We start from the raw sequence: 16,826 nt of genomic DNA, 5'->3' as shown, positions 1-16,826 counted from the left end.
TTACTGCTAATTCCAGGTCAAACTGCATTAATGAAGAGAAAAATGGAGCTAAAAGTTACGGATGGATGACTTAAAGTGGTCAGTTTTGGCACAGGCAGAAATGGAATTTGATAATTTTACATAAGACTCTGAAAGGCTAGAAATGGAAAATGAGATGTAATTTGAGCTTGCATCGTGACTTGTCACAGTCCAGGAGTCTACAGGTAGGTCACAGTGGGATGGAGAATTAACAGTTGGTCTTGAGGACTGGACAAAGGTGCTCTGTAAAGCAACCATCTACTCTGCATTCAGTTTCTCCAAGGTAAAGGAAACCGCACTGGACTCTGAAATGCAGTGCACTAGGTCAGAAAAAGTGCAAGTGAATGCTGCTTTCAGGCTGGGAGGTGGAAGGACAGCTATCACACCTCCTGCAGTTGCATGGTAAAGTGCCACAGGATAGTGAGTGGTTGGTGGGGATGGAAGAGCAAAGCTTAGGCATTGTTAAAGGATAGTCCCTTTGAAATGCTGAAAGGAAGGGGGAATGTGTATCTGGTGACAGAATCTTGTTGGAGCTGGGAGATATTACAAAGGAATTGTTGAATTCAGAGGCTGGTGCAGTGGAAGGTGAAGACCATAGGAATTTTGTCTTTGCTCTGGTGTTTATTTCACTTCTGTTGACTAGCCACTGCACATAACTAACCAATGGATCACCACCTTTGTGTATATTGTTCATTATCTTTGGAAGTTCTACTTAGGCTTCATGTGATCTGGATATGAACTTTTTTTCCAACTCAATGTTAAATATTAATAGCAGTAACTAATTATTACTGCAATTTGTAAGATTAAGTTCCAACTTTTATTGGGTATATGTGCAGCATATACTTTGTGTGCTGTTAAGGTAGTACCAATGCAGATATTGGTAGAGAAAATTTAATGACATTTAACATGAGAAATCAAAAAATAATAGAAGCTATATTAGTGATCTAGGCTCAAACAATCTGTTGGAGGAACACAGGTCAAGCAGCATCTGTGGGAAGGGACAGGTATGTGGATAGAAATTGTGTATAGCTTTATGACATCCTCAGTGTAAGACATGGGTAAATCATAATTCTAATCCATGGTGTCATATTCAAGCAAAGAGCAAAGCCACAGCTGCTGCTTGACCCATTGAGTTCCTCCAACAGATTGTTGTTGCAGATTCCAGCATCTGCAGTCTCTTGTGATCTAGCCTGTTACTATCTGGAAGGTACACAGTTCCTCATTTAAAATTTTGAATATTTCAATAAGTTTCAAATAACTAGAATTTAAACATCTATACCACAATGAATTTATGCCCTTTACTTGAACCTTTCCTATTCATATACCTGTCCAAATGTCTTAAACTTTGTACCTGCCTCTACCACCACAGTTGACAGTTAATTCCATATACCCACCACCGTGTGGGGGTGGGGGAGGTGGCAGCGGGATCTTGCCTCAGGTCCCCTTTGAATCTTAGAGGGCACCTTAAACTTATGCCCTCTAGTTTTAGACTCCCTTACCTGGGAAAAAGACTGACAATCCAAATCAACTTTCCCCAATCGTAATGATGCTAGTAAGATGCCCATCTCTATTTTCAAAACTTAAATTTCCCAATCTAAAAGCCATTATGAAGTAAATCATACTCTAATTCAGCAGACTATTGTACCATTTCTCATTTCAACCTCCATAACCACCATATCCTTTAATTTATTCAAAGTTAATCACCTCCAACTCTTAGTTATCTTTATTCTTGAGAATCTGGTTATGAAGATAGCAGTGCTTTCTAGAGAAATGAATGGTTTAATTAATTACAAACAAAGCAATCAAATTTTTAATGAGCAATTTGTTCAGTTTGTTACATGCCTAAAATCCAAAAATCATTACAACAGTATCAAAAAAAAATAGAACTTTGTAGAAAATATAGGTACAAAAACAACAGGGTATTTACAGTAATGGCTATTGCTTTAATATTTAAACTCCTAACTGCACACACAATAGATATCAGTTTTCCTTTTTAATATACAAGGTGGAAATCAGAAGAAATCTAGCTACATGATTTCCTACCAATTGAGTTTTCATTTAAACAAAGCTCACATTAACAAAAAAAATGACCATAATCCCCAAATTGATTACCCTAATTACACCTCTCAATCAATGAATGTTCTCCAGTTCTCAATAATTCAAATTTTCTCTAAATGCACGAAAACCAGTTTGAAAACTACAAAGCAGCTTAGTATTTCCTTATGTTTCAATTTGACTTGCATTAATTTGCAGGCAAGATGCTGTAATGGCAAATTTAAGCACTGCATTTTTAGTCATCCAATATTGGAGCTCTTTGTTTGCAACAGACTAACCTGCTCGTCAGAAGTAAGTCCTTTACAGGAAAACATGCGTTAACTTAGTTGCAATCTTTTTTTTATTATAAGAACATTAATTCACCTATTTAATCTTTGAGTTACTGCCTCTCGATACATTATAGAAATATAGATGAGAAGCAGAAAAATAACAAACAGGTCATCTAGAAATCCTAGAATTCCAAAGAAAGCCTCAGGAATGAAGTCCAGTGGTGATGCTAAATAGAACAAGGCACCAGCCAGGCAGAGGAAAATTCGTATTCGAAACATCCAGAAAAGACCGCTGATGGAAAAGAGTTCTGTAAAGGCATGGCGCAGTAGTGTGGGTAGATCCATTATACGATCCATAAGCTGCAACGAAATGTGATTACTTACTTTTAAAACAGTAATTTTTGCAAGGATGATGCTGTTCTTCATACATGTCCACAATCACACAAAAATATGAAATTGTAACAGCTCAAAGCTGCTAAAATGAAAGAAATGAGGAACATGCCTGAAAGTGTAAATACGTAGACAGTTTCTTTTATAACTTTGAAGCCATTGAATGGAATTAAATCATGTTTTTAGAACTGACCGGATTGTGTAGGCAACTATTTTTAAACTATTTGCTTGAATGTTTTTTTTAAAATGTTATTTAAATTTGGTTTAAAACTACCAAGAGAACCTCCACAGCGCCGAAGCATGTTTTTCTGAGTTGGAAGGTTAGGAAATTTAATGGACTTTGCCAATGGGTCTGCCATTGAAATACATTGAACGGAAAGTAAAGAAAAGAAAATGGGTGGGGGGGGTGTGTGTGTGGGGAAAGAAGGGCGAAAAAGATGCTGGTGATGGCTGGGATGAGAATGTGGAAACGTGACATTCAACAGAAAGTAAAAATAAAACGTGGGGGGGGGGGGGGGTGTGGTTGCAGAGACAAGAATGCGGAAGAAATTTGTTGGTTGCAAATTCTTAAACTGTTGCCTAATCATTTTGGGATAATGAAACAAGGATTTCATTGGCAAATTCTACAGAATTTCACAACAACAGAAGTTCAATACTACCCAATCAGAAGAGGCACTAGAGGATAAAGTAATCACTCGTGACTCAAAGGGTTGTGGCTGGGAAAGATGGAGTTTGGTCAGGGTGGGGTTAAAAAGCAAGAATGGTGGTTTGAGGAAGCCTCATTCAAAATGAAGGAACCAACAAATTGTTTTTCAGGTCTGAGGCAGAAGGCATTTAGTTCCAGTCTGTTCAGGATGCAATCTTGTAAAGTGAAATATGCATTCTGCAAAAGCATTCACATTGATTGAAGTAGCAGAAAATGGTTAAACCTTTCATTGAAGCTTATTCTGTTTATTCACATATTACAGACAAAATAAATCAGCTTTATGTGGAAATAAAATTGCAGGAACCAGAAATCTGAAATAAGAACAAAGTGTTGGAAACACTCAGCAGGTCAGGCAAACCTGGGGAAAGAGAAACAATTAATGTTTCAAGTTGGTGATCCTTTGTCTGAGTAAGGGTCTCTGATCAGAAATGTTAAATGTTTCTCTTAATTAAATCAGTTTGAGTTTACAGTTGGAATGTGTTTGTTTGCTTTTTGAAAAGTAAGACATATGCAAGAATGTATCTAGAATAAAACATTATTGCACGAGTCCCAATATTATTCTGCAACTTACCAGAATACAGGGGAATAAAAATGAATTACAGAGCCTAAGAAATATATTGTGCAGACAAAGCTTTATACAATGCACGAAATTAAAAGAATGAAAAGCAGCTCTCATTTTCCATTGCATAGCAATATCTCTTTTTAAAATAACCTTGCTGTTAGAGCTGTTTGACAGATTTCAGTCACTGTTCTAGCAGCTCATGGCCAGGGTTGGCTATTTTCCTATTAAAACCCTCTCTCCAGTCTATCCAAATATGTTTCCAGAAATAGTTGAATCATGTAGGCTCAGAGACAATTGGAAAAAATGTGGCCAGTAATACTAATAAAAAGGGAAATAATATTAATAAAAAGGGAAGGAAGTGATTGGGTGTTTGAGTGGATCTTGTCTTTCTCAGGCACAATGAAACTATGTGCATTCACCTGATTTCTAGAGGTCAAACTGTCACATAGAACTAAAAAAATCTGAATAAAGCAAGTGGATCACTAGAGCATGTAATTTAGTGAATGGCCAGTTTTCAAGGTGGGTACTTAAGGTACTTATGATTTGAGAGAAGATTTCATACATAATCTATTGAAAAAGCCAGTACTGCTGGAGGAGGTTGGGAAATGGTGGCAGAGAAAAGATGCAAGTAATTTCCCACTCAACTTAAGTACAGAATGAGGAAGAGGTAATTTGGTCAAACATGACAAATGGTTTTGATGAAAATTATAAACTCCTCTGGATTAGGGCACTTAAATTTTCCATAGCCATTTTGGGATACACACACACATTCAATTCAATCTTGATAAATTGCTATTGTACCATTATCAGATTGCAGCATTTGGATTAATCATACAGAAAATCAGTTATGTGTGGAAAGAAGTTAGATTGTACCCAAGTGAACTTGATTTTAATGAAACTGATTTTGTCTGAGCAGGAGTTAGAGTGGGCTAATCCATAAAACAAGATTAGCTGTTGATCATGTAACTAGTGAATAATTGTATGACAGTATAGGCAAAACCAATAGAACTGACATTGAAAAATTTTAAAGTCAAGAATGCCTAGGAAAATTGCACAGAAGTAATCTTTTCAGAACTCTGAATAATTAAAGACCCTCAGTGCCACATACGAGGAAGAAGGATTTTAAAAGTTATGCTTTGGAAAGCAGGGTGAAATTTAGAGGGAAGATGCATAACTATTTGGATTTAATTATATTACATGAGGTGGAGAAATACTTAAGTATAATATTTAAAAATTGAAGTCAAAAATATTGTTAGTAAACTTTTTTCCTACTTATGTTGACTGGTATTAGTTTTTCCATTATGCTTTACATCGTAAGATTCCAGCATACTTACAGATCTGGGCTGACCAGAAAATCTTCTGTTATAATTATTAATATCTTGAATAACTTGTACAGACTCTGGATGTTGGTCATTCATTGTGAACAATGGAAACAACAAGGTAACCTGCTTACAAGATAATTAAAATCAATGGTGACATTTTCATTGTACATAATCAAAGCATACATAACAATTAGTCTATTAAATTATCATTAACATTATTTTAACTGACAGGGCTCAACTCAAATTTTGCCTTTATATAGTTACTTGGAACACAATGTCTTTTCAAATTCTGAACTTATGGTGTTGTTCACAATCATATCAATTAATGACAGATTATGGAAGGAAGTTTTGAATTATTAATAAGCTTCAAATAAAACAGAACACTGGTGGTACATGCAGTATCATCGTATACTGCTAACCAAGCAGACAAGGTTCAGGATTTCCAAGGGGCCATTTGATTGACTCTGGCTGTATATGGGTGTGGGGGTTATATGCTATGCAGCAGCATTATTGGAGATGGGAAATTATGCACTGCATGCAAGGGAGTATTGAAGAGTCAGTTACTAAGGATCTGCTAGCAATAGCATCACTGAGACAGTTTGAAATAAAATTAACTGAACTGCTATTCTATTCCAACTTTTTCCTATAAAAGCCTGCCGGTTGTATGGCAGTGAATAGTTGGACAAGACTCTCTGATAAACTACACTTTACTGATTCAAAAAAATGTGCAAATATAAAGATATTGCACCAATTCCCAAATCATCCAACTTAAATTCCCACAATGGCAGGCAGGAAATACACGCATACTTCCAAGATATTCTAAGATGCACTAATGAAGGAGCTATAATTAGCCTTAAGATTATAGTATAAAATTAGAGATGTTTACATAGCCTTGCTAACAAGTATGAGCAATTTAAATTCTAACATCTGATGAATCTTAAAATCTTTTTGGTACTAGTCTCATAGGCATTGGATATATTGTATCAGTGTTTTGTGCATATAAAAATTAGGTCTCAGTGTTTCACGGTGCTAATATTTTTATTGGCAAAAATTAAATTCTTTAAAAAAAAGAACAAATGGCACAAACAATCTGTGAATAACAAGATATAGATTTCTGGAATGGCAAAGACAATTTGCTTTAATGGCACAAACCAAATAGCATATAAACAGCAAATAGTAGAGCCAAATAGAATCATGTGGATATAAACTGTTTGAATTTCTTGGATGCAACTTGTGAATACATATATTAACTGTTTAAATGGTCTGTAAACTGTATGAAATAAGAAAAAACAATTACAGAAATCTGAAAAAATGTTGAAAATGATGATTAATAAAGAGCAAGGGTAGGTTATAATATTTTAGATGGATCTCAAGTTCTGCAAATACCTGTAGAAGCAAACTGATTGTGATAGAGGGCAAATTTACTGCTGAATGTTAAACTGAGAACAGATGCAATCAATGGGTTGGATGATGTTAAGTTTGCTCAGTCATAAACTCTCCTGCGCATGAGCTTTCAAGGATGTAGGTCTGGGATTAAATAACTGATAATATGGTGTCACATATGTAACCAAATTTCATTGCTAGATATCACATGGAGGCTAATGGTGGAGCTCAATTTATTCCTCTCTCATCCCATGCCAGGTGAGGCAATTTGCAGGACACAATTGGGATTCTAGACCAGATGACTGAGGTAAAAGGGAAAAGTCATTTCAATTTTTTTTCCCTTTAATCTCTTTTAATTATTTGTGTTTTTAATTAACTTTATTCTTTTGATAGTTTAAGAAGATTTTGTATGTCACAGACATTAAAAAAAACTAAAAATCATTTAAAAGATTCACAGTTGGCTCCATCAGTGATTTCTCAACTGTGTTCCACCACTGGACTCCTGCAGAGGACTGCCAAATTTCTCCAGGAGAATCTGCATGCCAACCTAGAGAATTTTAAACTCAGGTGTCTGCTAACCAACCAGGAGCCAATTTAGGTCAGTAAACACACAGTGGATGTGTGAAGCGGACTGAGCAAGTTAGGACAAGGTCAGCAGAGATTTTCATGAGCTCATTTACGTAGAGTAGAATGAAGAAACCCAGGATCAGAACAGTTAAGTCTAAAAATAAAAAGGCATGGATGAGTGTATCAGCATAAGAGCCAAAGAATTGGGTAAAGTTGCAGAGGTGAAAATAGGTCATCTTAGCCTTGGCACAGAATTGAGGAACTATATATAACTTGGGATCAAATATGACACATGAACTATCTGGTTTAGTTTTATAGGATGGAGCTAGTGGTTTGGGAATGAACCATGATGATGGCCTAAGATCAAGATATTTAATACCCAAAGATGCCAAATTTCCTTCCCTAAAAGACTGTTTTAACATAAATCTTACAAAAACAATGACATATCCATAATACAAGCTTATTTTCACTTTTAACAAAACTGTTAAAAGATTTAAACTGTTAAACATTCAGCTGGAGTAAATATTCTAAGTTGCGAAGATATGGCAAGTGAAGATGTGTAGAGAAAAGTGTTAATATGGGAAACGACAGACTGTGGCAGGAACCGATAGTACAAGTCTTAGATTAAATCAGCAAATAACGCTCAAGGTTAAAAAGTAACAAACTGGACAAAAATAAAGCTTCATATCTGAATACATGTGCCATTCAAAACAAAACAGATGAACTAAGAGCATAAATATGTGATCTGATAGCCATTACAGACACATGGCTGCAGGATGATATAGACTGGGATCTGAATATTGCAATTTGTAAGAAATTATGAAAAAAATAAAGAGTGCTTCTAATAATTAATAAAGCTTAGATAATAAAGAGGAAATAACCCAAGTTTAGGAAACTAGGGCATGAAAGTGGTTTGGGTGGAGATAAGAGAAAAAGTCACTTAAGTCACTTGTGAGAGTGGTGTGTGGGTTATCTAACAATTTCCATGTGGTAGGACCAAGTATAAAGGAAGAAATAATGGGAGCATGGCATGCTGCAAAGTTACAACAATAATCATGGGGAATTTTAATCTAGATGTAGCCTGGAAAGAATCAGATAGGCAAAGGAGGCTAAATGAATTCCTGTTTTCATTAAATAGTGCACTCAGGAACCATCCAGAGAGCAGGCTTATAATAGACATGATATTGTGCAACAAGACAATTAATGTCCTCATGGTGGAGGTACATCTAATTGGCTGTAATCATAATTAAAATTTTACATTCAATATGAAGAGGAGAAGAATTGTTCCTTGGCAAGTATGTTAAACTCAAATAAGGGCAATTACGAGATCACGAAAAGAAAGCTAGCTAAGGTGAGGTTAGGTTAAGGGATTGGCCAATTGAGATGCAGTGGTACCCATTTAAGGCTATCATACTGAATACATTCCAACAAGAAAGAAATTCCAAGAGGAGGACTCACCATCTGTATTTAACTAAATAAAAAGTTAGAGTATTAACTTAAAGAAAAAATATATTATTGTGCAAAGACAGATGGCAGGTCAGAAGATTGGACAGAATATAAATAAATAGCAAAGAAAGGCAAAGATTAATAAGGAAGGAAAAAAAATACAAGATAAAGTTGTTTTGGCCAGTAAAGTAAAAACAGATGGCAAGAGTTTGTCTAGATACTTGGAAGAGTTAGCAAAGTGAACATTGGTCTGATGAAAGGTGAGTATGAGGAATTAAAAGTGGACAACAAAATGACAGATAAATTAAATAGATATTTTGCATTAGTCTTCACTATAAATGATATAATCCCAGAAATTGCTTCAAATTAGGAACTGAAAGGGAGGGAGGAATTCAGGAAAATGACAATCAGCAGTAATGTGGTACTGTGCAAACAACTAGAACTGTGGGCTGACAATTTTATGGATCCTGATGGACTTCAGCCTCTAGTCTTAAAGTACTTGAGTTGGTTGATGTACTTGTTTAATTTTCCAAAATTCGCTAGATTTAGATATGGTTCCACTAAAAGGAAAGACAAAGCAGGAAACTACAGGCTTAACATCTTTCATACAGAAAATATTAAAAGCAACTATTGGCTGGAGAAACGAGGGGCAAGTTTTCCCACAGGAGATCTGAGGCGTAAGCTTCCCCCCCAACCCCCCCCCCCCAAACACACATACACGCGCACACACACACACACACACACACACACACAGGGTGGTAACTATATGGAAGAGCTGCCATAGGAAGTGATAGAGGCAGATACAATTACATTTAAAAGGTATTTGGACAGTTTTGGATAGGAAAGGAGGACAGCAATAGGGGCCTGACATAGGCACTTGGGATTATTGTTGATGGGCATCACGGTCAGCACGGACGAGTTGGGCTGAAGGGCCTGTTTCTATGCCGTACAACTCTATGACTCTTAAGATATTATAGAAGAACACTTAGAACTGTTTGGGGTAATCAGGCATGGTTCTGTGAAACAATTTGACCACTTTATTGGTACTATTTGAAGTAGTAACATGTGCTACTGACAAATGGATGTACTGTGCTTAGATTTTCCATAAGACTAAGGTCCTGCATCCAATGTCATTGTGAAAAATAAAAGCTCATGGTGTAGAGGCAACATACTGGCATGGATAGTAGATTGGTGGCACAGCAGACCTAAATGGGTATTTCTCTTGGTCAAGATGTAATGTGTGGTGTCCCACTGGGATTGGTACAGGAATTGTCCATTTTGCCAGGAAAAATTTAAAAAATCATCAAAATGGTGAGGGATTAAAGTTTGCTCCGCAATATGTTTAAAATAGTTAAAAATTTTACTTTCATTTCTTGTCTACGAGAATTCTTCATTAAACAAGATGCATTTTTTTTAGGTCAGCAGTAAGCAGTTTGCTTTGTCATTAACTGCACAATCTGAGTCAATAAAATCAATCATTTTTGGACACTGATTCACAAGGCTTTGTTTCAAAAAGATAAATGAAGTTAGTCTGATAGACAGAAAATGGAAAACATGCTAATACAGCCAAATATTTTGATTCTGATTCAAATCCAATACTGGCCCTAGATGACTCAGCAGCTCTATTAAGCACTTCACCTCAAAGCTGAATCAGGTGCCACGAGGGATTTAATTAAAACCTTTACTTCTTAAATATAAGTATGCAAAATGTTCAACACAGGACAAGTGGCTTCAACCTACTGTGCCTGTACAAGTGTATAAGGCCATTTACTAATTATTATTTTCCCAATAACCTTCAATATTAAGTACACTTGGCTTCAACTGCCACTTGTTAGAAAGCACTCCACACTGTAAGAAGCCTTTGAGTTGTTTTTTTCCCTCTAGTACTTAATCCTGATTGACAATAAACTAACTGTAATCCAAAGTATCCTCATTCTGACTAAACAACATTCCGCTGTCCAAATCTGCATCTGGCTGCTCTTCATGCAGCTAATGAATAACTCCAAACAAAAATTTCCTGTGTGGAGAGTGACTATGTATTCTGACTGACCCCCCCCCCCCCCCCCCCCCCCACAGGTGCCTGATGGAACGAAGACTAAAATCTACGTATTATTTTTGTTAATATATACAGAAATCACTTAATCTTTTCTTTGTTCCAAGATGGTACTTACTACCCATGACATATTTTTAGAAAAAGTAGCTGCTTTTAAGTTGATAAATCTTACCCATTTATACCTCTACTTTTTCTGCCCACTCCATTTCAAGTTCAGCAAGTGATTTTGTATAGGAGAAAGATCCAAAAATTGCAAGTCAATTTAGGAGAGTCAATTTATAGCTGATATTTTCAGAGACACTATCATATTTGTTGCTTTTAATTTCTGAATACATTGATCAAATAAAATCAACTAATAACATGGGACATTTAAGAATAAATGACATTCAGTTGAATTAACATTACTACTTCAACATAATTTTGTTGGGAGTAAGAGCTGGAAGTTTCCTTTACAGATTAGTAGACAGTGGAACATCAGTGCTTGGAAAATGAACAAGCAGTTGGGAGAGGAATTAAATGGATTGATAGGCTAAAAGATAATGCAAGATTCATTCCTGCAACAAAGTCTTTTCTACTCCTATTAAGACTCAAGCACTTTATTGAAAACTACAATTGTATGTACCCCCTTATCCTTTGAACGACAACAACCTCTATTTTAACACTCTGGCAGCATAAATAAACATACCCATCTTTAGCCGTTTCATTAATGACCTTCCCTGCATTAGAAGTTCAGCCAAGTGGACAATTACTGATGATTACAGTTTCAATTCCTTCAATTTGAAATTACTTAAATAACAAAGCAGTCTGTGATGACATACAGCAAGATCTGGGCAACATTCAGACTTGGGAATACAAAATTCTCAGTTCTCTTCATTGAATAATCACCATACAAGTACCTTTACCAGACAGACTGCTGTGGTTCAATAAGGTTGCTCACCACTACCTTCTCAAAATGATTTAGGGACAGATAAAAATGCTATTCTTGCCAATTACATTTGCATGCCATGAATGAATCTTTAAAAAAAATCCATGTCTTCTTTTACCATTTGCCTACAAATGGGGCAATTTACTGCTCCCAACCAAGTTCCATATGTCCAATATGCAACAATGCAGGATCCTAAGAAAAGAAAAAAAGATGAATTGCAAGATAAATTCATTGTGATTACTTTACCAATTCTCATACTGCTATATATTTTAGCACAAAAATAAAAGCTGTGATGTTAGTCCTAGAAATGTTTTTCTCTTCCTTGTGCAAAGTTTTATAACTTGAATTTTGGCCTTAGAGAGGCCAACTGCCAATTGTTTAATGTTTTCACATAATTGAACTTCTTAATTTAAAAATGATTTTCTAATTAGTAATCTCCATTAGTTATTAAAAGCCTCAGGCTAATCAGGGACATTTAAAAACTTTGACAAGCAGCAAACTATTGAAGACATATAGGACATTCCAGGATCAGACCTCTGGATATGCAAGAGGCCTACTCACTGCTTATTCAATGGGTACAGGGAGTTGGGTGGTTTAGCTTGTATGACCCTCTGCATTTGGAAAAATTGCAGGTGGACAGGGAGCACAGGCAGTGCGACAATTCAGCCCAACTAAATAACTGAATCTAATTTCCCCAATTAATATTTAAGAACATGACAAGGTTTGAAATTATACAGGAAAATCTCAAGCCTGAAAAGAATTCACATCTACTATATATGTTTCACAATGGTGCAGTATAATGGGTCTGATGTTCAAAGCTAGTTGTCTTCACTGAAGTTTATTTTCCTACTTCCGCAAGGTTACTTCGATTTTCAAATACTAGTCATTGAAATCTATGAAGAAACTTTGATGTCTGCCTTGTTTTCCTCATCAATACAAAGTTATCTAAATTCCATATTTTCCCCACAGTAAATGCTCTTCTTCAGAGATAACTATAGACACTCCATCTTGCATTGAAAAGTGATGGATAAACAATACATTTTACATGTACAGAATGATAAACATAATGAACTTTAATAATTCAAAATCATCTTTAGGTTTAGATGTGTTAAGATGTGTATTCAACTTGATCATCTTTGAATATCTAGTAAGCAATAAGCTCATGTTTTCTAAAACTGGAAAAAGGCAAAAATATAGGTTCCAATCCATGGTTTTGGGTAATAATTTTGGAATGAAACTAGTTGCCAGACTCTGAAGATCAAAGGAAAATGGGGGAAAAACAAAGACAGATAGTCTGCAGAGAAATGTTAGAGTGTGGTCATAAGGATATATGAATGGTAATAGAACTATTTTAAATTTAATATACTGGGGAAACAGGAGGCTAATATAATCTGTTTCCACTGTATGATAAACTTGCATTGTTCATCCCTTAATGGATTCTTCATGGAGTGTTATATTAATTGGACTGGTTTGCACCTCTTTCCCAATTGTCCCAAAATACTGAAATAATTTATTTTGTCTGAGACTACACTTATTTGCACATTCCTCTTAGCCCGGACCACTCTCAATGTATTTATGAATGTATGAATTTTTCATCCGAATATCCTCCTCCATTCTGAATGTTTTGTTTTTGTTATTTTTTTCCTTGCTATCATTGATCCCAGTAAGGTTATTATTAGGACCCATTTCCCAGTTCTAACTAAGTATTTATCCTGCATACTTAGAAGTATGCAGAACTAACTGAATTTATGGATAAAGTACTCCAGTCATCAATTTAAGCCCTGTAATACCCTGAGCCTTTCAAAACTATAACCTAGGCTCCTCCTCTTCTGCATTTCTAAATTCCAGATCAGGCTGAACTCAATCATTATGTGTATGCTGTCACCTGAGAGACACCATAACTGGATTTCTGCATATAATGTGGGTCACTTAACGTTATTAATTCACAATGTGTACTATTTCAGCTTCCTTGATTGAACAATAGTCCCAAATTACTTGTGCTCCAGGAATTGTGTTAAGTATTTTCAATTTGTATATTTAAATATGTTCTGTTTTCATATACTTTTCTTACTGTTTTATTAAGAAAATGTCTTGCTTCTTACCCTGACCTAGTAATTTATCACACACTCAACTTTTTTTCTATTTTAAAATCCCCAATTTGTAGCTTTCCATTGTTTTCTACCTATATTACTACCCTTTACAATCTATATTTCTGCCTTCCTGTGTTACTGTATCATGGACATTGTCATATATTGTGCTAAAAATATTTAAGAAATTAGCCCTTTTTTCCCCATAAAAATATAAAATTGGGAGTCAACTACATGACAAGCTAGTTAAAATAGTAGAGTTCATGGGAGACTGGCAAATTGGATCCAAAACCAACTTGATGGCAGGTAAACAGATATCAGAATCAGATTTATTATTACTGACGTGTGTTGTGAAATTTGTTGTTTTGCTTGATAATGGTTGACAGGTGTTTGTGTGACTGGAAAACTGTTACCATCGGTTTTCTGCAGGGCTCAGTACTTTATCTATTGCTTTTTCATAACATGTAAAATTGTTTGATTGATAAAGAAGTTTGCAGATTATACAAACATTGACACATGGTCGACGGCACAAAGGAAAGCTTTAGACTGCATGAAAAAAAGATGGTCTGGTTATTTGGACAAAAATAAATGGCAAATAGAATTTAATCTGGAGAAATGGAAGGTAATGACTTGGGCGGGGGGGGGGGGGGGAAAGAGGGGTGCGGTGGTGGTGAAGGTGAATAAAGGCAAGTGAAGATAGAAGAGATCAGAGAATATTGAGTATCGTGGAAGAATTAAAAGGATCTAGGGATGCATGTCCATAGTTCCTCAAAGGTATCTGGACAAATTACCAAGGTGGTTTAAAAGAAAGACTGGATGTTTTCCTTTATCAGCGAAGACATTGAAAACAACAGCAGGAAGGTTATGCTAAACTTGCATATAATGCCAGCTAGACCATGGCTTAAGTACTGTGTACAATTCTGGTAACCATATAATAGGAAAGATAAAATTGTGCTGAAGAGGATATTGTCAAGAATGGAAAATTTTAGTTATGTGAAAGGGTAGATTTTTTTGGAACAGAGGAAAGACTTAATTGAGGTGTTTAAGATTACAACAGGCCATGATAGACTAAGTAGCATGGAACTACTTCCCTTCACCAATTGTTCAAAGACTAGGGGGTAAAGATTCAAAGGAATAAAGGAAGTAAAATTCCGATGGGAATCACTATAAAAGGGTAGTTAAGGCAAAACCCTTATCACATTTAAAAAGTACCTGGATGAGTAGCTTGAAGAGCTGAGATGTGTTGGAACACACACCTAGTGCTGAGAGGTAGAATTAGCCTGGATAGCCTTTTCAACCAACAGACACAATGGGCTGCATGACCTCCTTCATGTAAATCTAATTGTTTGATATATTCAAGGGGCTAAAGTTCAAATTAGAAAATCTAACCCAAGTACTTGAAAACCCCTTTTACTCATGTCTATTTCAATGCAATAATCACATACCGCAAAAAAGGTGGCCGCAATTGGTTTCAACAGGGAATATAGCCAGCTGTAAGCAGACTGGACAGGACATGTCAGTGTAGAATTGATGCCGATTGCTTTCAAATCCATCCTGTAATATGAGATGGTGCACATTTAGTAGGTTTGGTGTTAATTAAAGATATAGATTTTCACATATAATCTTTTGCTTGTATTCCAAAAAACATTGCTTCATTCTCCATTGTTCACTCTAAATGTTTATTGTTTGCAGTGTAAAATGCATACCTTATAACAGTGGATTTGAAGGGTTAAAGCTTTGCCAATATTCTTGCATGCTGCGTTGTTCTTTGAAAGGTCAACCCTTTCAAAATTTGTGTAAAGTCTCAAAAAACTAATCACGATTACTGTCAATCTCTAATCCATCTTTCCTTACCAAGGTCAGTAAAAAATTTTGTTGCCTCCCAGCACTATTCAAAAAGCTATTTCCTAATGTTTTGCTTACTATTTTTTAATCTAACCTTGTAGCAATAGGACCACATGATCATAGCCATGGTGCACTTCTTTCTTTGTTCTCTTAATTACTGCATCATCAAGCTATTCTCCACAAATAGCCTTAACATGATGGCCCTAATGTTTTGCTTACTATTTTTTTAAACTAACTGCTGCACAACTGCTGAATTAATTTAGGAGGCAAAGTAACAATGTGGTTAAAATCAACAGCCAGCCAATCTGCACACAGGAAGATCCCATTATAGCACCCAGTTTTTGAAGGAGAAACAAAAAACTGTGCTTTGAGTAGAACGAGATCAGTTATGTCCACTTAACAGATGAGGCCTCAGTTTAATACACCTCCAAAGGACTGCAATCACATGCTGCAAAAAGATTTTCAACAATGTGGTTTTATTATTGATTTTGCTACAAGAAATTTTTCTGCGATATGTTGTCAAAATATACCAGATAATATAGTGAAACCGTTAATGAATAAAAATCTTACCTGGGAATTTAAAGCCTCAGCTTGGAGATGTTGGCGGAGCTCCCTCACACGTTCCTGATTCTCAGGGTGGATGTTGTGCTGCTCATTTCTACAAGCAAGTACATCAGAATCGGGTTTATTATCACTGACGTGAGTCATGAAACTTGTTGTTTTGTGGCAGCAATAGGTACAAGTCAAAGATTACCATAAGTTACAAAATTAAATATATACTGCAAAAGAGGAACAATGAGGTAGTGTTCATGGGTTTGCAGACCGTTTAGAAATCTGATGGCAGAGGGGAAGAAGCTGTTCCTGAAATGTTGAGTGTGGGTCTTCAGGCTCCTGTACCTCCTCACTGATGGCAGGCAGGGCTGTTCCCGTGATGGAGCTGGCTAAACCTACAACCCTCTGCAGTCTCTTTCCATCCTGCGCATTGGAGCCTCCAAACCAGGCGGTGATGCAACCAGTCAGAATGCTCTCCACTGTACATCTGTAGGAATTTTCAGGGGTCTTTGGTGACATACCAAATCTCCTTAAACTCCTAATGAAGTAGAGCTGCTGGCATGCCTGCTTCATGACTGCATCAATGTGTTGGGCACAAGATAGATCCTTGGAGATGTTGATGCCCAGTAACTTGAAGCTGCTTACC

General features: G+C 36.1%; 1 protein-coding gene across 1 annotated transcript in view; it reads right to left on the bottom strand.

The window, feature by feature from the left end:
* Positions 1-1,329: 1,329 nt before the first annotated feature.
* Positions 1,330-16,826, bottom strand: part of rnf170 (ring finger protein 170) — a 34,014-nt gene continuing 18,517 nt past the window's right edge. The window contains exons 3-7 of the mRNA XM_052036130.1: positions 16,199-16,286; positions 15,229-15,337; positions 11,815-11,888; positions 5,335-5,445; positions 1,330-2,702 (exon numbers count right to left, since the gene is read on the bottom strand). Coding sequence (XP_051892090.1) covers positions 2,433-2,702; positions 5,335-5,445; positions 11,815-11,888; positions 15,229-15,337; positions 16,199-16,286 — 652 coding nt within the window. The 3' untranslated portion in view covers positions 1,330-2,432. The remainder of the gene's footprint in view (positions 2,703-5,334; positions 5,446-11,814; positions 11,889-15,228; positions 15,338-16,198; positions 16,287-16,826) is intronic.

Source organism: Pristis pectinata, chromosome 2 (genome assembly GCF_009764475.1).
Source record: "Pristis pectinata isolate sPriPec2 chromosome 2, sPriPec2.1.pri, whole genome shotgun sequence".
Taxonomy (NCBI): domain Eukaryota; kingdom Metazoa; phylum Chordata; class Chondrichthyes; order Rhinopristiformes; family Pristidae; genus Pristis; species Pristis pectinata.
This window is presented reverse-complemented; position numbering and strand designations above follow the sequence as displayed.